The 22,811-nt window shown below is 38.3% G+C and overlaps 1 protein-coding gene across 7 annotated transcripts in view; it reads left to right on the top strand.

Moving 5' to 3' along the window:
* The window catches only part of TANC1 (tetratricopeptide repeat, ankyrin repeat and coiled-coil containing 1), a 239,414-nt gene that overhangs the window by 73,987 nt on the left and 142,616 nt on the right, over positions 1-22,811 (top strand). For all 7 annotated transcript variants that reach the window (XM_077761028.1, XM_077761027.1, XM_077761025.1 and 4 more), the window contains one exon: positions 5,525-5,604. In XM_077761028.1, coding sequence (XP_077617154.1) covers positions 5,544-5,604 — 61 coding nt within the window. In that variant the 5' untranslated portion in view covers positions 5,525-5,543. The remainder of the gene's footprint in view (positions 1-5,524; positions 5,605-22,811) is intronic.

The following is a 22,811-nucleotide window of genomic DNA, read 5'->3' as shown; positions in this document are numbered from 1 at the left end:
ATCCAGGCGCCCCTAAAGATAACTTTTTTTGTGATGTTTACTCATTTTTTGAGAGAGAGAGAGGGAGCACGTGTCCGCAAGCAACTGAGGGAGGGGCAGAGAGGGAGACATAGACTCTGAAGCAAGTTCCAGGCTCTGAACTATCAGCATAGAGTCTGACGTGGGACCCGAACTTATGAACGGTGAGACCATGACCTGAGTCAAAGTCGGAAACCAGCAGCCACCCAGGCTCTCCTAAAGATAACTTTTTATGACTGTGGCCTGGGAAGGCTCTATGGAAGAGGTAGAAAAGTTGGGGTGAACAAATTCTTCACAAAATAAAAAAGCTCTTGCAGTCAGAAGAAAGTAGCTTCCTATTTTCCTCCTAAAGTGAAATTTTCTTTTTGCCAACTAGTTCACAAAATGAGAACTTCTTTAAACACAGTTGCATATACTAATTTGAAATACCAGTGGGAGAGTCAGGTTTTTTAATTTCTTAATTTTTTAAAAGATTTTATTATTTTTAAGTAATTTCTACATCTAAAGTGTGTCTTGAACTCATGATCCCAATATCATGAGTCACATGATGTATTGACTGAGCCAACCAGGTGCTCTAGGAGTCAGGCTTGTTTGTTTGTTTTTGTGTTTTGTTTTTGTGTTAAGATACTTTTCCCAAAACAACTTGTATATCTTCCTACAGAATATTTAAAATATGAATTGAAAGTGATTTCAATCTAATGTGGAGTTTCCACTTAATCTGTGCATCAGAACTTAAACATTTGAGTTGAGACTTCATGCCCATAGATCTTTTAAATTCATATTACTTGGGACTGTAACTATACTGTGCATTTAATAACTCATACTCAAATTGGAAGTCTTTTTGCCTATGACCAGCCTAACTATAAAGAACAGTAGAATTAGAGGTACAGTTTGTAGAATGGCTTTGAATAAAGAAGAGTGAATGACTGGGCCTATGTGTTTTGGGGAATAAATTATAGCCCAGTGCTTCCCAACCTTTTCTGGCTGAAGCATCTGAATCCTGGAGAACTTAAGTGACTTGTTCCTAGTTACACTGTGTGTGCCAGGGCTGGGATTAGGTCTCTTGATTCCTAGACTGCTTCTACTATAAGGGGAAGGAAAAAAAAAAAAAAAAAAAGCTGGGGGCAGGAGGCACAGGGCACCGGGGAGAGAGACCTACTGGAATTTCAAGTATTCATCAAGGGTTGTTTTTCCCCAGTCTCGTGGGAGCTCTAAAAGAATGTAGAGATATGGCTCTTGCTTTCAGGAAGCTTCTATAACGCAGTTTTCCGTGAATTTCCAGCCAACAGCCAGTGCCCTGGCTAGCAGGCCCCTTTGTTTCCTTTTGTGGTCTCTAGTCTGCTTTGTTTTCTTAATTTGCTCTATTCTATATATTATTTAAATTGAAAGGTGCTTCAGACCTCCCACTGCCACCACACATTTCCTTTCTTTTAATAAACCCTGAAAGTTGCTAATGCAAAGAAAGTTCTAAAGGGACTCATAACTGAAGATGTGGCTATTATTTTGATAAGTCAGACCTTAGTAGGTTCGAAAAATTTTTTCAAACCCTTAATGTTGAAACTGTTTTTGATGTCTCTCCCTTTTCTGGGGGGAAAAAAATTCTTAATTATGTACAACTTAGTTTTCAGTGTTTTGCTTGTAAATATTGCTCTTCTGATTTGTTTGACGAAAGGGAGCCACATTCAGAAACAGCTTTGCGTTGAGGTCAGATACACACTTTGATGGGAGATGCTCCTTCCAGTGGAGTGTGCAAATTCAGGATAACTGGATAATAAGATTTTGTTACCGTGAGATTTTAAGATTAATTCAGGTGTTGACACGAAGGGATATTACGAAATGCAGCATCTCTTCCCTACTATCTCATTGCCTGATGTCACATGGATTTAATGGTGTTTTCTGTTTCTGTGTTTCTTGTAAATGAAAATCTATAGGAATGTTCCTTGTAACTTATAAACTGCTATAAATGTTGGCTAATTGCTTGATTTGGAGGAAATCACTCATCTGTGTTCATTACAGCCTAGTTAAATCTGTCAACAAATATGGAGAACAGAGTGGGTACGAAGCCTGTGTTCTGGCTTCTGTTTGTATTAAAGAATAAACATAGTCCCTGCCCTCAGCTAATGGATTTGACTTGGAATTGGGTAAACAGGCAGTATGGCACTCCAGAAGAGGCAAATTTATTGCTATGTTACTCTGTGATTTCAGACAAGGTGGTCATGGTTACGATGCTGCCATTGTGATTGCAAACCAGAACAGATTGTGTCTTGCATTGAAATCCTCCCTGTTTTACTTAGGGTGATTTTTGTTATGTTTTATAGATCATTGTAATTATTACTGTGTAGAATGCTAACACATTACATGAAGATGTTGTACCTATCCCCAAAGACTCTTTGTTAAAGGAGAAATCCAAAAAGTGAAAGTAAGCTTGTAGTGTATTTAACTTCTGGGTATTTTAAATGGAAGAACGTATGGTATTTGGGAAACTTAGATGTTGAATGATAGTAGAAAAATAAGGAAATCTTGGTCACTTCAAATCATTGGTCTTCTAAGGTTAACGTTATATATTCACATTTTATTTTATTTTATATGAAAATTATAGCAACTTTCCCCCCATTAGATAATTTCAGAGCCTGGCCAAGGGGCTAATCTTTTCTCTTTTCCTCAAAAGTATATAATTTAAAGAAATGGCAGCTGAAGTTACTTTTGCACTCAGGTATACTCTGTTAAGGTTTCTCCAGGTCATAGTTTGAATAAGTCTAAGAAAATAAATTTTAGAAAAAAATAAATTTTCCCCTTGACTTGCTGTTTATGGAGGAAGGCAGGAACTGGAAAGAAAAATTATAGTGCCTATGTGACAACCTCTTTCACTTAACTCAAGACCACTGATGTGGAAGATGTGACTATCCTGAAAACAGCTGAGCTCCCCAAAGTAGGCATCCAGGGTATCTGGGATGAGATGCCCAAGCCAGGGTCTCCTAGTCCTTGCCCTGTGGGACATGTCTTCACGACAGCACAGCAGGTCTGCGGGATGGAGATGACCAGGGTGATTAATCAGAGGCAGCCTCACTGCCATGGTGGGGACTGAACCTGTCTGTGGTCCAGGGAAGTGCAGGACTCTAGGAGAGCTCACTAAGGGATAGTGGCCAAGCTCTATTGGCACGACTCCATCAATAATTTTCTTTGTTTTATTTTTGAAGTATGTCATCTTTGTTAAATGACAAACCCTGAAGGTTGATTGATTTATTTGGAAAAAAAAATTCTGAGCTTAGCAGGCATCTCATTGAATTTTGCCCACCATTTTTTACACAGCATTTTTCAGTATTTCTTTTAAGCATGATGAGAGAAATTAGTGTTTCCACGATTCCCCTATAGAAGCTTCTGTGGTCTTCTTCCCAGATTCAGCACTTGCCTGTCAGGTGAAACCCAATTCTTTGCACCAGGGTTCACTGAATTAGTATTTTAATTTTTTTAAGTTTATTAATTTAATTTGAGAGAGAGAGAAAGAGAGCATGCATGTGTCTGGGCAGGGGCAAGGGGCAGAGAGAGAATCCCTAGCAAGCTCCATGCTGTCAGCACAGAGCTTGATGTACCGCACAAACCTACAAATGGTGAGATCATGACCTGTACCGAAACCAAGAGTCTATGCTTAAGTGACTGAGCCACTGCTTAAGTGACTGAACCACTGGGTGCCCCTCACTGAAGTAGACTATTTAAAGAAGAATTAGGCTGGGGCGCCTGGGTGGCTCAGTTGGTTAAGCATCCGACTTTGGCTCAGGTCATGATCTTGCGGTTTGTGGGTTCGAGCCCTGTGTCGGGCTCTGTGCTGACAGCCAGTCCAGAGCCTGGAGCCTGTTTCCGATTCTGTATCTGACCCTCTCCCGCTCACACTGTCTCTGTCTCTCTCAGAAATAAATAAAACATTAAAAAAATTAAAAAGAAAAAAGAATTAGGCTGTAAGCCTTTTTGTGTGTAGAGACTTGTTTATAAGGTGATTTAACCCCATTAAACTTGAACGTTATCCAAATCCTGCTTAAAATACTGCCTTCCTTGTATCTCTAGGGTGGGTTGATTTGTTGTTGATTTTTGTTTGTTGGTTTGATTGCTGTTGCCCAAAGCTTTCATTTTCTGAGAGGAGAGGCTTTGTGTTGGAAGGAGAAGGACCCTTGCTGGGGGCCTGCAGATTTGGATTTCTGGCCCTGCTATTAATTAGCTGTGTGACCCCTGGGCAGCCAGTCTTCCAGGGTCTCTGTTTCTTCGTCAGGGAAACAAAGGGCTTGGAAAAATAAATACAGGCCTGGACCAAATGATAAGAAGGTCATGCTGTGTGCTTACGTTGTATGACTCTGAATGGCAGCACTTTGAGACTTTTGGCTCTCCGTGTCCCCTCAAAGGCTCTGTTTCACCCTGGGATTGAGCAGTTGTGTGGAGTGTTACATTGAGGCCATTTCAAGCATTCAAACTCACTAGGCAGGTGGGACCCTCTTGTCCACAGAAGTTTCTCCCTCTCTCCCTCTCCCTCTCTCTCCTTTCTTCCAAGAGCAACCTGCTTGCCTTTCACCTTCCTGTCCTTAGTGCATTAACAACGGTGTGATGGGTAACACAACCTACTTGGATTCGTTACTGCTGGGACTCATCCAGCCATCTCCTCCGAGTTACTGGAGGGAAAAGAGAGCTACAGGAGACTCCGTGATGAAATAATGGCCCTTTTGTCTGTCTCTTGCCATAGGGATGGTTTTAGGTTTCATCTTAGGACTGGGCCATTGTGGTGTTTTTACATACTCAGTACAACCCTGTTTAAAAATGCAGCTTATCATTTAAAGGATTCAGCTGTAGCTCCATAGACGGTTCTACTTTCTTCCCCATCCCTGCCCCCCACCCCCAAGTCCTAACTGTATGTAGTAAAAACCCACTGTAGTGTATGCTGTTTGATTAGGTCCCCTAACATCAGCTTTAAAATGGGTTTCCATTGTATTTATTTTACAAATGTTTATAAGGTTATGTTTTAATCTGATAAACTTACAAAATGTTTTCTTTGTGGTTATATAATCAGTAGCATCTGCAAAATGTGCCTTTAAACATGTAGCTTTCTTCTTAACCATTATCTTGTTGATTCTTTGTTCTATGTTTTCTTTTGATGAACTGGGGTTAGGAGACCTGAATTCCTGTGCCAAACATCTTACAGTAACGTGCCCAGATTTAGCCTCCTAACCTTAATTAGATGTGGAATGCTGAGAATGCCCTGGTGTGAGTTTTTTTTTTTTTTAACTTTTATAACAAGACAGTGAACTTCTGATCACTTCATTAAGCATTATAAAATACTCCTTGTGTCTTTAGCATTTAATTTCCCATCTTAGTTTCTTCAGAGAAAAATAATGTAAAACTCGAGGTACCTTTATATTCTCCTAAGCAATGTGTTAGAGCATAAGTTACCTTTTGTGTCAGTATGCAACTTATATTCCAACTCACAACCCTTAATTCCTCTTCCCTCCCCTCCTTTTCTCTTTAGAAGCAAAAGAGTGTTGAAAATGTTAAAGGCTGTGCTGAAGAAGAGCCGAGAGGGAGGAAAGGGGAGCAGGAAGGAGACAGGTATGTACGGGAATGAACTGAACAAGCAGGTGGGCAAGGGTCATCAACACCTGCTCACACTAGGCTAGGTGGATGCTCTTGAATCAAGAATGGGTCCCGAGGAGTGCCTTGGGTGAGAATGCACATAATCCTGGAAACTATGATAAATTAAATACATTTCTGAGCTCTCTTATGGAAGTGACTTTGAAAATTGAGCTTGGGTTACAAACCAAATCCTTCCCCCAGAATACTTGGAAGATTCATAATTTTGACAGAACATTCAGATCCAGAGGCAGTCAGAGTTAAGACATGGAGGGATAGCAGGTGTGTCCAGGAATTTGATTTCTAGAAAGCCCTTTCCCTTTTCCCACACACGATTGCATTTTATATGTTTGACCAACTGCTGGCTGGCTGGTCCTCCTCTTTTGAGTATCAAATTTTCCGCCTAACAGGTGTAGCCTCACTCAGTGCCAGACTGCTAGTTTTCATTATGACAAGAGCTACTTAATTTGGCTTGGATTTCATTCCCGTTGACAGAGTTCTGGTGCATATGTGGTCATCATGACTCTTCACTGTATTTCATGGGATAAGCTCCTCTAAGGTTATTTTGATGACCGCTAGTGGTCTGTTTCTCTTGCTAGAAAAATTACATACTGTTTACCATTCTTGTATAATAAAAAAAACTGTTAGCATTGATTGATTTCCCCAAAATGTGCTATTTCACTCTGCAAACTCATGATGATCTGGAGTTGGAGAGTGGCCCGTTTCCTGAGTTACTGTATATTGAATAAGACTGCAGTTTTTATTTCTATTTTTTTAAAATATTTAGAGAGCATGTATGTGTGCACACATGCCAAGAAGGGGCAGAGAGAGAGAGAGAGAGACAGAGAGAGACAGAGACAGAGAATATGAGAATGAGAATCCCGAGCAGGGATACTGCATGTTCAACCCCAGCACTGGGCTTGATCTCATGAATGGTGAGAACATGACTTGAGCCAACATTAAGAGTTGCATGCTACACTGACTGAGCTACCCAGTCATCCTGTAATTTCTATTAAATATAAATCTGTACACTTATTACCAAAACATCACTGAATTATAGTTAACTCTTCAATTGAGAAGACATTGCAGTAGCTTTTATTACACAATCCTTATTATGTGATATGTATATGTAATTACATAATGTATGTAATGTTATACTGTTAATATCTGTTGTTTTTGTACTTAAGAGAATACGTGGGTTTAAACTTCTTTGTTCTATGGAGTTGAGACAAATATTCTACTATTAATTATCCCTTAAACCAAAAAGTCTGCAAAATGGCAAACTTACTCTAAAAGTAGAGTCTTTAGGAGCACCTGAGTGACTCAATTGGTTGAGTTTCTGACTTTGGCTCAGAGCATGATCTCATGGTTGTGAGTTCCAGCCCTGCATCCAGCTCTCTTGCTGTCAGTGCAGAGCCTGCTTTGCATCCTCTGTCTTTCTCTCTCTCAGTCCCTACCCTGCTCATGCTCTCAACGCTCTCTCTCGCCCTCTCGCTCTCTCTCTCAAATATTTTTAAAAAGGTAGTCTTTATTGTAAAGCTACTGTTAAGATTCCATTAGAAGCTTCCATTAATGCTTGCATAGCATATACAAAGAAAAGAAACCAGTTATTAATGATAGAAACAAGAGACCATATTCTGCTTTTAATCTTAAGAAACCAATCCCTACCTTTGAATAATTAATTAGAATGGTTACTATAGAGATTATTCAGTACACATGATTTCTGTCCAAGTGGATATGCACCCTCTTCTGGGTCAAGGCCAAAATATCCTTCTCTTGATTTCTCTGAAAGCTGTTTAAAAAATTTCCCTCTCCAGTTTCAGCTCATCTGACACTCATGCTAGCGCCTTTGTTAGTTGCTTCTTTACATGCCTTTGGAATTTTCAGCATTAAATTAGGTCCTAAGCCGTCTGTGTAGCTCGAGGTGCCCAACCAGTGGCCTGGGTCTCCAAGCCAAAACTGCTTACTTAGTAATGGAGGCTTTCACAGAAGACCCACCCATGCTCGTTGACCAGTGTCAGTAAAATAACAGTATAGTAATGATCTGGGGCACACACTGCCTTTCAGTAGGGCCAGTGAGCATAGTTTGCGTTTGTAACTTTCCCAGTTTTAAAGCATGTGATTTTGGGTTCATTTCCCCCTCTAGTCTTTAAGAGCAACTACTGTTTTATTCTGAATCATTTCTTCATAATAATTCCCACACTATGGCTTTTCACTAATGCAGACCAACTTGAAAAAGCAATGGGAACATTTCTCATAAAACATCTGTATGGTATGTGCCTTTTTTCTCTTAACTAGAACCTGGTTGTGTTAGTCGGGGAACAAAGCAGATGGATTTTAAATCTTGATGAAGTTATGTCACAGATGATTGGGGAAAATACTTGGAATTTGACCACTCATATGTTAAGTTTGGTGCCAACTCTCATTATATAAGTAGATCATAGCTAAGTTTCTCTGTAAATTAAAGCTGGTTAATCTATGGAGACTGCTCTGAGACTTGGGTAATGTCTCCTGCAAATGGAAAAATTTTGCTCTACTGTTTCCAATTAAAACCAATCTTTGTTGCAAAGACAAAGGAAAATTCATTTTTGTGTACTTGAACTTACAATTATAGAAATTCAGGAAATACTTATGTCTAAAGTACTGAGCTCAACTTCTTACATATATTTTGTAGGTTGTTTTTACAGTCTTCAACTATACTTTTTTGTTTAATTGAATCAGCTTTGAGAATTTGGAAAGCATAATCACTAAGTTAAATTTAATATTCTTCAAAGAAAGCAGATATTTTTCAGAAATACTGAAAAGTCATTACATCCTCAGTTCCTATCCCTAAAAGAAAATGTCACACATAACTACTTTAAATTACTGGTAAAATTTTAGCAAGTATTGAAATTTATATGTATACAAGGTATTTGGAATAATTGAGTATTAAACTATTGAAAGCCATGGAGTGAACTCTAAAACTGGTGAAATTCTTTTTTAAATTACACTTTTTGTAACATAGGGAATGCTTAAAGCTAAGCAAAACGTTTTCTGGAGGCTGTAGAATTGTGTCAGAGAATGCAGTATTAAGAACTTGAAAATGTTTTTTGGGAAAGTACATTTGCTTTATCCCCACCATTCCATCAGTGCAAATGAGCACTGTATTTCTCTTGACCTTGAGTTAGGCCTAAGGGAGCAAAAATCAATATTAAACCACAATGTGGGGAGAACTAGATGAAGGCATCTAATTTTTTCCCCCTCTCCCTGCTCTTATGTTAGGACCTTGATCTAAAGCAAACGTGATATTTATTTTGAAGCTCTCTAGAGGAGAGAGACCATGTCTTTTTATTTTAAGTGACCTTTGCTATCAAATTTTCATGTTACTGTTATTAAACCTACTTAATTTAAAGATGAAATAATTACTGTGAGTATACTGAGAGTATTCTGATACAAATCTGGGCCAAATAACAGTTTAGAATCGATAAAAGAGCAATGTAGGGAATTAATATTTTTTCTATATAATAGCACTGTTTTGAAAACAGGGAAAAGCCCCATTTTATAATAGAAACAAAAACTTCAAAGACCAACCTAAGAAAAAAATGTATAAGACTTACATTGAAAAAAAATAATGAAACTTTGCTGAAGCACTTAAAGGAAGATGTGAATAAATGGAAAGAAATACCGTATTTCCCAAATGGGCAGATGTATTATTTTAAACTGGTTAACTCTCATAGAATTACCTATGCATTTCATTTAATCCCTAATATAATCCTAAGTGTTTTACTCTTAAAGACATTGTTTGTTTATTTTTGAGAGAGAGAGAGCGGAAATGTGCATGTAAGTTGGAGTNTCACAGTTCCTGAAGCCTGCTCTGTGCTGACAGCAGGGAGCCCAGTGTGGGGTGTGAACTCACAAACTGTGAGATCATGACCTGAGGTGAAGTCAAATCCTTTAACCAGGTACCCTAAAGACATTGTTCTTCTAAAGCAGTTTTAGGTTCATAGCAAAATTGAGCAGAAGGTACAGAGATTTCCCTATATTATCTGCCCCGACTCATTCATAGCCTCCCCCATGATCAACACCCCCTACCAGAGTAGAACATTTGTTACAATAGATGAACCTACATTGACACATCATAATCACCCAAGTCCCATAGTTTACATTAGGGTTCACTCTTGATGTGGTACGTTCTGTGGGTTTGGATAAATGTGTAATGATCTGTACTTATTGTTATAGTATCCTACAGAGTATTTTCACTGCCCAAAAAAATCCCGTCTTTTTTCTTTTCTTTTTTTTTTTTTTAATAACACAACACAGCCAGTTGATTTAAAAATTCATCTGGGAGAGAAAATTGTTAAAAATAGCCAAGGAACAATTGAAAGTGTAGGCAAGTATGTCTAAATAGCTGAGCCTGATTCCCATGTCTGGGTTCTAGCTGCAAGAGGACCTGGACAAGTGTGTATTTTGACTTCTTAACTTCTACAGGGCAAAGTGGACTTTACCTCCCACCCAGACATGCATTGTAGAGGATTCTTGTGTCATAGCATTGGCAGGTCCCCTCCACTTCAAAAACCAAGCACAGATCTCTAGCTCATTAGAATAGCTACTGCTTCCACATAGTGAGTAGATGGTTGGCTGGCTTTTGGACTTTCTTTCTTTCTTTCTTTTTTTTTCTTCCTATTGGGCTCCAAGAAATGAAACCTATTTTTTTCTAACATCTTTGATATAATTGCAGCTTATGGTTGCTAGCAGTTTGGGTTTTTTCTTTTAATCCTGGAGATAGTGGTGTCTTTCTGGAAGCATTAGGCAAGACCCTTCTCTCTCCTAGAGATAGTCAGTCCCTCTCCCTCTCTCTGTATCCCTCCCTTCTGCTCTCTGCTAAGCTTGAAACCATAGTCGTTTGCTCTATCCAACTTCTACAGTTGTTCTGTTTGGTGGGGAAGTAGCTCTAAGTTGAGGCAGAAGAACAAAGTTTGGTGAATTTCTAATTGAAGTATTGCCTCAATTAAAATATAGACTGATTAAGGAAGGGTTGCTTAATATGCCAAAATCATTGTTTATTAGTCTTTTCCTTTCAGTTTAATTATTTGTGTTCTTTTTTTTCAGCAGGGAGGCTTAGTTTGAAGCAATTTATTTAAAAAAAAAATAAAAGCAACACATTTGACCTTCACCTTTTCATCGTTAAAACCCAGCTGGTCGGCTAAGTGCGCTTGTAATGGTGTTAATTAAGGCATTGGATAGTCTCTAAACTTGAGTGTGTACTGAATTAATCTGTTAGCTTTGCATCTAATCCTTCACTTTGGCTTTGTAGTAAAAGGAAGCTGTTTGCCTCTAAAGTTTAAAAGCCATTGATGTGATTGTTAAATGTGGTATTTTAAGCCATTCCAGGCTGCAGTCTGGTTTTCAGTGGTACCTTCTAAAAATGCCTCCATACAAACGATGCTTTGTTTTATCTGGAAAATTTGAAGCTGCTTTTGATTATTCTGTGCTGCATTGCCCATTTTCTGTGGTTGTGGACTATTACTTAGGAATTTAGTGCAGTGACTGTCTTGCTGAGCTATGGATATTTGGTATCATGTTGTTAGCGGACTCCAAAAATATTTCCCAAGCAACAAAATAGGCAGAAATAGTTCATTCTAAAGGTATTGTATTTCTTTTACCAGGGCACATAAGTAAATTCTGTAAAATATTGGGACATGATATGAAAACAGAATGGAGGCCAGGTTGGTGTTTGGTAAAGTCAGGAATGTTCTCTGGTGTGATTGGTCCCTTCGCCATTTTTTCTTTGTTGTCCTTACATGTCTCAAAGTCTAGAAGAAGCACAGACTTTGGAATTAGAAGTCACAGATTCAAATCCCAGTTTGATCACCTCCTAGTTTACTTTAATTTGGACAAATTTCTTCACTAAACTACCTTACAGGGATGTTGTCAGGGTTAAATAAGAGGACCTTTTTGCAGAAGTGTCTCACTTGACACATGGCTTCAGCTAAATATTCAGTAGAGCTTTGCTTTATTGAGAAAACTATGTGGTGCCTTAAAGAGCAAACAAAACCCTTGTAAAACTTCTTGTTTTTCTTTGAAGAGAAGGACTGCTCTCGGTTGATGTTCTGGAAGCTGCTTTCCATGACTTCCCATTTCCAAATACTGATTCTATCATCGTCTTTGCATACTGAGTCTTTTTGTGCCATCTTTACCCTTTCCCTCATAATAAAACTCAGAAAGCTCTGAGTCATTTGTCTGTTGTATGGTGGTTTATGCTTTGGAAGTCCTTTATTTTACCTTTAGGCCTATATCAAGTACTAGCATTTTATCCTTTTTTTCCCCTTTTTTTTGGGTGAGATTAAATGAAAAGTCTCTTTCCTTTAAAGAGATTTTGAGAGTCAGAGAGCAGCTTTAAGAATAGATTTCCAAGTTCAGTTTATGTAATTTCTGAGATGTTTCATTTCAACACATCTTTAATTAACGAAGGTCTTCCTATGTAGAAGCCTTTGCCCTTCATCCTCTTTGTATCTTTTCCATATGTTTTAGGGAACTATAAAGGATGAAAGAGAGAAGGAAGAGAACAAATACTTAGCATTTATCATGTGCTAGGTGCCTACACATAATGGACCAAGCTGGTTCATCCTGAACAGCTTGTTTCCTGCGAAGGGCATAATTAGTGAATGCTCTGGACAGAGAAAGTGAAGTCAAAACACCTCCTGGATCTCCTGTATTTTCTGTTCAATAAGACTTCCAAGTCACAGCCTATCTAAATCATTAAAAAGTTGGTGGCAGAATTCTCAAACAACACCTATTCTGTTCTTGGGTCCTTCTTTGCATGTATACTTGACCATGAAACAATGCAGGGGTTAGGGACCATGACCCCCACATAGTTGAAAATCCACATAGAACTTTTGATTCTCCACAGCTTACCTACTAATAATTTATTGGACTGGAAGCCTTACCGATAACATAAACAGTCTATTAGCATATATTTCATATGCAATATTATATACNATGAATGGATCAAGAAGATGTGGTTTATCTATACCATGGAATATACTATATTCTTAAAATAAGGTAAGCTAGAAAAAAAATTAGTAAGAAAATCCTAAGGAAGAGAAAATACATTTACAGTACTGACTGTATTTATTGAAGAAGAAAAATCTACATGTAAGTGGACCCATGCAATTCAAACGTGTGTTCAAGGGTCAACTACAAATGTGTACATGTAGTAGGAAACCTAATAGAGCAATATGAAGTAACATTTCAGAGTCCCATTTTTTGGGTCAAATCCCATTTCATTTTAAAATACCTTATTAAAATTTTTTAATGTTTATTTTTGAGAAAGAGAAACAGAACAAGGGGTAGGGAGGCAGAGAGAGACAGAGGGAGAGAGGGAGGGAGAGAGGGAGAGGGAGGGAGGGAGGGGGAGAGAGAGAGAGAGAGAGAGAGAGACACCCAGAATTCGAAGCAGGCTCCAGGCTCTGAGCTGTCAGCACAAAACCTGACACGGGGCTCAAACCCATGAACTGTGAGATCATGACCTGAGCTTTCAAAGTCAGATGCTTAGCAGACTGAGCCACCCAGGCACCCCTAAATACTTTATTTTTTATCTTAATTTTCTTAAATATTTATTTTGAGGGAGAGAGTACATGTGTGCAAGTGGAGGAGGGACAGAGAATGAGGCAGAGGGAGAATCCCAAACAGGCTCCACACTGTCTGTATGCAGAGCTCCACGCAAAGTTCAATTCCAAGTACCATGAGATCATGACCCGAGCCGAAATTAAGCCACCCAGGCACCCCTAGTTTTTATCTTTTTAAGTAGGCTTCCTTCCCAGCATGGAACCCAATGCAGGGATTAAACTCATGACCCTTAGATCAAGAGGCAGATGCTTAACTGACTGAGCCACCCAGGTGCCCCTATACTTTTTTTTAAATTAAAGTTGTGTTTCTGTAAACAAACCTCAAAACAATGGTCTTACTTTCTGTATATCTAGTTTTCAAAGGGCCTTGTCATGTGTAGTTTCTTAATTCCCATAAAAACTATATTTGAATTTTCATGTGACCCAATTTGCGTTTTCTAGGAGGAAAATAACAAGGTTTTATTTCTATTCTACAAAAATAGAAAAATCTTGATTTCATATAATCTAGAAAATAGTTTCTGAGGGGGGAGGTAGGCTACCAAAGGTTTGATCTAGATTGATTTTGTTTTTTTTTCTGTGAGGAATGATATGAATTTACTATTCCTCTTAGGAGGATGAGGCTTTGACCTTGAATTTGTCATGTAGCTGATGGATGGCCACTAGGCGTAGTCAGTTGGGTAGGCCTAGCCTTGGTGTAGAGCTTTAAATTGAGAAACGTTTATTCACATCTATAGTTATGGAATTGGAAAGTAGGGTCTGCGTGTCTCTACGTGTCTCTACCCTTTTCTCTTGCATTTCTCCCTGCTTTGGTGGCAGGCTAGTTAGGGCACATCAGCCATTAAAGGTGCCAGTGTATACTAGGTATTTATCCAAGGTATACATGTATGCTGTTTTGAAGGAGAACAAGCACCCCAATGTTTATAGCAGCACTATCAGCAATAGCCAAAGTATGGAAAGATCCCAACTGTCCATTGATGGATGAATGGATAAAGAAGATGTATATATACACACATACATACAATGGAGTATTATTTGGCAATTAAAAAGAATGAAATCTTGCCATTTGCAACTATGTGGATGGAACTAGAGCGAAATTAAAGAGAAAGACAAATATCATATGACTTTGCTCTTACTAGGACTTTAAGATACAAAACAGGAGTGCCTGGGTGGCTGGCTCAGTTGGTTAAGCGTCTGACTTCGGTACAGGTCATGATCTCACGGTTCTTGGGTTTGAGCCCCGCATGGGGCTCTGTGCTGACAGCTAGCTCAGAGCCTGGAACCTGCTTCAGATTCTGTGTCTTCTCCTCTCTCTGACCCTCCCCTGCTCGCTCGCTTTCTCTCTCTCTCTCAGAAATATATAAAACATTAAAAAAATACAAAACAGATGAACATAAGGGAAGTGAATAAAAAATATATAAAAATAGGGGGACAAAACCCAAGAGATTCTTAAATATGGAGAACAAACAGAGGGTTACTGGAGGGGTTGTTGGGGGGAGGGGGCTAAACGGGTAAGGGGCATTAAGGAGTCTACTCCTGAAACCGTTGTTGGTACTATATGGTAACTAACTAGGATGTAAATTTAAGAAAGAAAAAAAAGGTGTCAGTGTAGATTCAGAATTTTTTTTTAAAGTTTATTTACTTTTGAGAGAGAGAGAGAGAGAGAGAGGGAGGAAGGGGCAGAGAGAGAAGGAGACACAGAATCTGAAGCAGGCTTCAGGCTCTGGTTTGTCAGTACAGAGCCTGACGCAGGGCTCTAACCTAAAAACCATGGGATCATGACCTGACCTGAAGTCGAATGTCTAACCAACTGAGCCACCCAGGTGCACCGCTAGACTCAAGAATTCTTAAGTTTTAGGGACCACAGCCCTACATTAGGGGTAACGAAAAGACTTGAGCCACTTTTAATTCTTTCGAGTTTATTTATGTCAAAGTTTCCCATCTTTGCAACACCAAACTGCTAGATTTGCTACGTAATGACGTTCTTTATGTCCTGAGACTGTCCCAGAGCACAGAGTACTTAGGAATGATGATGTCTCTGATAGGGGATACATACATAGGTGGCTGTAATGGTTTGAGCTCTTGTCTGCAGTTTTTACAGATCATGGTGCTGACTGGCAAGCAGAGGCTCAGAGCCTGGATGCAAATTCTTGATTAAGGACAGGAGAGAGCCACCTGCACACTGCTGACTTCTGATGAGTGCACTGTTATTTCAGTTCTCAAATTTGAACATTTTATATGTTAATAAATTATATGTTTGGAGCTCCTGGGTGGCTCAGTCGGTTCAGTGTCTGATTTCAGCTCAGTTCATGATTTCACAGTTTGTGAGTTTGAGCCCGTTAATTGGGCTCTGTACTTAACAGTGACAGTGTGAAGTATGGTTGGGATTCTCTCTTTTCCTCTCTCTGCCCCTCCCCTGCTAACACCCATACTTTTTCTCTCTCAAAATAAATAAATAAACTTAAAAAAATATGTTTTGTCTTTGTTGAGGGCTTCTTTGTTCCTACCTCTCACCATCCCCTGCCGAGCAAAATTTCTAGATAACTTTTGAGTTAGGTAGAAAATTTCTTTCCAAGTATCAGATATTAAAAAAATATATATTTTTGATTGTATGTTTTCTTGTTGTCTTAGTTCATGCTGCCATAACAAAATACCATGGACTGAGTGGCTTAAACAATAGAAATTTATTTTCTCACAGTTCTGGAGGCCAGATGTCCAGTATTGGGGCACCAGCATTGTTGGGTTCTGGGGAAAACTCTGGCTTGTAGGCAGTTGCCTTCTTCCTGTGTCCTCAAATGGTGAGAGAGACCACAGCTCTCTGGTACCCCTTCTTATAAGGATGCTAATTCCATCAGAGGGCTCCACCCTCATGATATCATTAAAACTAATTACCTCCCAGGGGCCCCATCTCCAGATACCATCATATGGGGATTTGGGGCTTCAACAAATGAATTTTCAGGGACACAATTCACCCCACAGCACTTGTCTCTATTCTAATTATAAATGTAATATTGTATTTCATTGATTATAAAACACACCATTATTTCATATACCTCTAAGGAAGGAAGACCTACTGTTGGTTAACTGACATAATACTTTATTACTTAAAATGTTCATTTGACTTAAGTTTTCCCCTTTTCAGATAATTATTTTTATGTATCTTAATCTTTTTCATGAAACTGAAAGAAAATATAAACAGGTTGGTTAAGGGATTTCTAATTTATATTCAGAGCCTAATTCTTATAAGTTCTTTTTTTTTTTTAACCTGGTTGTCACCATCCATTTTTCTACACACTACATTATCTTATCTGCCTTTGAGAGCACTAATGATAGAATGTTTTTTGAATCTGTTACTATATTCTCCAGGGCTTTCTTTCAAGCTGGAGATCTCCATTCTGCATATTTGATATCATCCTTTCATGATCTCCAAAGGAGATTTCAGTGGAAAGATTTCAGATAAAATCCAGCGTTCTTCATCATTCCACAGTTGACCCTCAATAGTTTGTTGACTGAAACCTGGAAAGGCTTAAAATTGTCTAGTTACCCTAGGTTTGCAGGCAGTGGCCTCTGCATTATAATCACTGCTTGGCTGATAGTGATTTTTAAGATGCTATCAACTGTTACACACATTTTGGTAGTGAGGATAAATATAGGTCTTTGAATCTATGTCCAATATAGCATTTGTTCATTTTTAAAAATTTGGAAAATACTAATAAGAATAAAGAAAAACCCCCAGGATATTCTTTGTCTTTTGCCTTATCTTTTCAATGTCATTAGTCTTTGATCAATGCCCAATATATATTGTTCAATACCCAATATGGTATTGTACATATACCATGAGTTTGTTTTGGTACATGCTTTCCTCATTCATTAAAAACAGACAAAAACAACCTCTGGAAAATAGGTATCTGTATACAAATCTCTGATTTTTTTAGTAGAATGATTCTAGGCAAGAAATTAATAGTGCAAGTAAGCAAACTTTTCAGAAGCTGGTGGTACCCCTTGCCAAATTGTTTTCCAGAAGAATTTCAGGAAATTGATTACCACCTGTGTAAGCAGTATGTGTGTGTGCTTGCCTGCATGACTCTTACTAGTATTGGGTATTTGTAGGTTAAAACTTGTATTTGCTTTTATTTATTTTTTATTAAAAATTTTTAAATGTTTTATTTATTTTTGAGAGAGAGAGAGAGAGAGACACCATGTGAGCAGGGGAGAGTCAGAGAGAGGGAGACACAGAATCTGAGCAGGCTCCAGGCTCTGAGCTAGCTGTCAGCACAGAGCCCGACGCAGGGCTTGAACCCCCAAACTGTGAGATCATGACCTGAGCTGAAGTCAGATCCTTAACCGACTGAGCCACCCAGGTGCCCCCGTATTTGCTTTTAATTAGCATTTTTTTTTTTTTTAGATTGGTAGACATCTTAAGTACTTAGTGCCCATTTATATTTTCTCTTCATTGTCTTTTTATGTCCTTGTATAGTCTGCCCTTGAACAATGTGGGGGTTAGAGGCACCAACTCTCCACTTCCCGCCCTACCCATAGTCAAAAACTCGAGTATTACTTTTGACTCCCCAGAACTTAACTAATAGTCTGTTTTTGACTAGAAGACTTCCTGATAACATAAACATTAACACATTTTGTATATTATATATATTACTGTATTCTTACAAAACAATAGAGGGAAAAAATGTTAAGAAGATCCTAAAGAAGAGAAAATACATTTACAATATTGTACTGTATTTATTGAAAAAAATCTGCACTTAAGTGGACCCAGGTAGTTCAAACGCATGTTTTTCAAGAGTCAACTGTTTATTTTTTTCTGTCGGGAATGTGAGATGCTCTTCATTCTGGTTCTTCCGTTTTCCTAGTATGGCCTCTGATGTGTCATAGTGGGATTTCTTCATAAAGTTACTCACAAAAGAATTTTTATTGAAGTTACTAAAACCTGCCTGTGTTCCATTGGTAGACGTGTCCCCTGCGTTGTTAAAATTTCAGGTTTATGCTGAGGCTGGAGATATGTTAGTCTCATTGGCTCTATTTAGGAAATTTATTGAGAAACCAAAATAAAAGCATAAAACCAACTCCAGATGAGTCATCAGGTTTTTCACAATACTTGATAGCATTCTGCCTCTTTGCACAGTCAAAAAAGTCTAAATACCTCCTACCCCCTGGATGTGCCTGAAGCCCAGCTTCTGGTGAGTTGCTAACAGCACACAGGGATAGTTCCAGATAATTAGCGTCTCCTTAATAAATTGCTATATTCTCAAGTGTAAAAGTTTGTTTTTTTTGTTTTTTTTTGTTTTTTAATCCATGGCTCATGATCTTAGATTGTTATGTATAGGGACTCTTTTTCAAACTAAGATAAAATAATGAAAAGATTTAGATCTAGAGGAGTCTTTAGAAATTCAGCATCTTCATTTTTTTTTGAGGAATATTTGGAAAAGAGGCACTGAGCAACTGGCCAGCATTATATAGCTAGTTAAAGCAAACATGGGGTCCACTTGTAGTTTTTGACTCCAGACTAGTTCAGTTTCTATTATGTTTCTGGTTAGCTCCATTATTTTTATTTCTAGCACTGAATAAATACCCCAGAGATAGAAGACCGTAGATTTCCTATGTATTTCTAATTTCTCTCTACAGGGATTATTTTGATTTCTACCCTGCTCCAATCCCAAAGGATTATTTCTGAGTTTCTTACATGGTCTTTATCTAGACTCAGTAACTGTGAGTGATATGTCTTCTTTTTCTATATCTTAAGGACCATTTTTGCTTGGTGTTTTTGAGACTGTTACAAATCAGTCCTATTTAGTTTAGTAAAGCTATGCAAACACCATAAATGTAATAGTTAAATATAATACAATTATTTTTTAAAAAGCTATACAATGGTATTAGTAACAGACACCATCCTTATTTCTTCTCTGCTTTTTCTTTTTTACTCCCTAAAGGGAGTAAATTAATTAACATTAATGGTTTCTTATTTGATCTTGCTAAATATTTTCTGTGCATATGAGTGCATATGTACACACATATGTACATGGGTAGATCCTTAAGAAAATCCAGTGTTCTATTTTTTATTTAAATTTAAATAAAATCTATTAAATCTATTTAAATTTGTTGATTGTAGTTTTAGATCTTTTTTATATTGGCACACACTAATATATACACTTAAAAAGTTGCTCAGTATTTATTACATTGGATGGATAGCCTGTAATTTATTTATTTATTCCCCTGTTGATGGTTGTATCTCTTTTGTTGTTATTGTTATCATTAGTACTAGACTGAATTTCCTTGTACATACTGCTCGTGCTTTCATAAAAATAACTAAGAAAAAGTTAACAAGTTTGTTCATTCATAATATTCCTAGGTTTTTGTCAAATTGCCCTTCAAAAAGGTGGTATTAAATTTACAATGCTACTTGTGGGGCCCCCGGATGGCTCAATTGGTTAAGTGTCCAACTTTTGGTTTTGACTCAGGTCATGATCTCACCATCATGATGTCATCCGTGCTGGGTGTGGAGCCCAGCTTGGGTATCTCTCCCTCTCGTTCTGCTCCCCCCCTCAAAATAAACAAACTTTAAAAAAATCTGTAAAAAATGTTTTGCAGTTCCACTTTCAATATATGAGAATGTCTATTTATGCACTTACCAAGATGGGTTATAATCAAATTCTTTCATCTTTGCAGTGTGATAGGCACTCCTTGTATCTCCTTGTTTTAATTATGCAATTCTTCAGAATGAATTCAGACACATTTTTATGTTTATTGGCTGTTTGAAATCATACTGCCTGGATTTGTATACTATACTGCCATAGTTTACCAGCTGTGTGAACATGAGCAAATTACTTAACCTTTCTGTGCTTCCTGGGTCACTTAAGAGAATTAAATGAGTTAATATTTATAAAGTGCTTAAATCCATGCTTGACACATAGTATATATTATATTAGTACTTGTCATAAAGATTTAAATTTTTTTCTGTCCTGCTTGTATGTTTACCTATTTTTTCTGTCGAGTTCAGTAGCTGTTTTAAAATTTGGGTAAGTGGTTAACCATTAATTGTTTACCAGCTGGAGTTCTGAGCAAGTCACACATGTCATGTTTAATTTTGAATTATAAAACCTAAAAAGATTCATGTAAGTCATCCTTCATTTTTGGTAGGATTAAGTGAAGGATTTTGTTTTAATTCTGTAAGTTCAGTGTTGAAAACTGACTGAGAGGTTATACATCATTATTTCAGGGAGGTCAGCTCTCTTTCTTTCCCTGCTTTGTGTGAGAGTTTTGATGCCACTAATCTGATTAAACCTTTTAAAGCTACATCTTTAGCTCTGAGATTGTTAAGATTAGAGATTCTCGAGTTTTTCCCCCTTTATCCATTAAATGGTTTCCATGGTTATTGGACTCCCCAAACAGTACTTCAAATCCCTTGTGATTTGTGGAAGCACCGTCTCCATGATGAATGACACTGCTGCTTTGGCTTCAGGAAACTTGGAGTTCTAGTTTAATGTAGCTGCTAGCTGTCTTTGAACAAGTGTTTCATTTTTCTGAAGCTCTGTTTTCTTGCCTGTAAAATGAAGGTGGTAATCTGTCATATAGTAATTGTAAAGGTCAAATGAAATGAAGTTGTGTGTGTGTGTGCTTTTTTTTTTTTTTTTTTTAACTTCTGGCACGGTAATATTGATGATGGGAATTCATTTTGTTTTTACCACATGGTATCCTTGGTTTCGGGGAAATGCCCATTAAACAAGAAAATAAAATACACTCGTATGAATATTTAAATTTATATCAGGAGTTTTTGATACCCAAATGTTGTGAGGGAGAGGTGAGCTATCTCTTTCTTTTCCTCAAATATATTAAAGAAATTAAGAAGTGAATCCCCTGGGAGAAGATGTGGCGGCACTGAGAAGTTGCTCTTTGAGTATTTATTCCGAATCAGTGTGCCAAATGCTTATAAAGAGTTATACCACATCATGGATGGCTTATTAGTAGAGGTTAAAGAGCTGATTTAAGACTGTGCAGTTACTAGGTGGTAGAGCCAAGATTTGAACCCAGTTTGTCTCCAAAGCCTATGTTCTCTGTAGTATAGCAGCCAGGTTGCCTAAGTTCAGTTCCATTTTCAAATCTGCAAAATGGGGATAATAACAGTACCTGTCTCCCTTGGGTTGTTGGTTTCACTGATGATCCAGTTAGTTAAAGGGCTTAGAGCAGTGCCTGGACCATAGTGAGCATTTTAGGTTTGCTCTTACTGTAATTGATGGTACTTTCTGTATCATTCTGACTCTCCCCCCCACCCCCCTCCATCTCCTCCTTTAGGCTTTAATAAATGACAGTGTCTTGGATATTTTTGTTTCCTTGCCTATGTGGCAGAAACAGTTCTGGCCATTTCATCTGGTGCAGATGGAGGAGAGCCATGGTGATGGGCCTGGCCTTAGCGATGTGCTTTGGGGGCAGTTGCTGTAAATAGTCTGAGATGGCCTCTGCTGGCGAGGACAGGGAAGGGGGAAAGGATTTGAGCCATGAACACAAGTATCCGCCACCAGAAGCCTCTGTATCTGCCAGAAGATGTGTGTGCACTGAAAGGTGTAGTGCCTGCGTGATTTAGTGTTTACCTTGCCTTTATAAGAGTGGGCTCTACTGCAGTTGTCTGGAGCATTGATTGCTAAATGTGGCTGATTCACTGGAGGCATTTGTGAGTTAAATTCCTACCCTGTGTATTGAATCACTCCCCAGTGGTAGGGCCCAAGCATTGGTATTTGTAATTTGTTTTTCTTTTTTAAGTTTATTTATTCTGAGAGAGAGGGAGAGAGAGAGAGAGAATGTGTGTGCGTGCAGGCGTGCACACATGTGTGTTAGCAGGGAGGGGCAGAGAGAGAGGGAGAGAGAGAACCTCAAGCAGGGTCCATGTGTCCACACAGAGCCTGGCACCGGGCTCAGTCCCACAAACTCATGAGATCATGACCTGAGCTGAAATCAAGAGTCGGATGCTTGATTGACTGAGCCACCCAGGTGCCCCTATAATGGCTTTTGAATGGGCAGCCAGATTTGAGAGCCACTAGGATGCTGTTTGTTTCTGAGTCTATGCAGGGCCAGCCCCAGCCAGCCATGGCAGAAGTATATGTATGTGACTTTGAAAACTCTTGGGAGAAGGAAATTAGCCATTATCTAATCAACCCTGTTCTTGGCAGCCCTCTAAGGATGAACTGGAAATACAGATCTTATAAGCAGGTGAGTGGTAAGGGTTCCATTCCAGAAATATCCAGGGACAGGATTTCCTCAAGTTAATTTGTTAGTCATATTTTGTTTGGGTCTTGTGTTTATGTCGATGCCTCATCAATATTTGCTTATTCTCATGCTTCCAAGTTACATACACAAGAAGTAATAGCTATTAAATGTAATTTTGATGTTTAATTTACATGCAGCTTTATGGAAGTTGTTAGAGGGCTGTGTTTCCCAGTGCTATGCTCAGAGAATGAATGGAGTAGCTCACATTCCATTTTATAGTCGAGAAATCATGATTAGAGTGGAATGTGAATATGGTTAGCTGTGGTGAGACAATATTGACATTGTTGCTAAGATACTATACCAGACATGTGA

This window comes from Crocuta crocuta, unplaced genomic scaffold (genome assembly GCF_008692635.1).
Source record: "Crocuta crocuta isolate KB4526 unplaced genomic scaffold, BGI_CrCroc_1.0 scaffold153, whole genome shotgun sequence".
Lineage (NCBI taxonomy): Eukaryota > Metazoa > Chordata > Mammalia > Carnivora > Hyaenidae > Crocuta > Crocuta crocuta.
The sequence above is the reverse complement of the archived record's forward strand: the minus strand, read 5'-3'. Positions and strand labels throughout refer to the sequence as shown.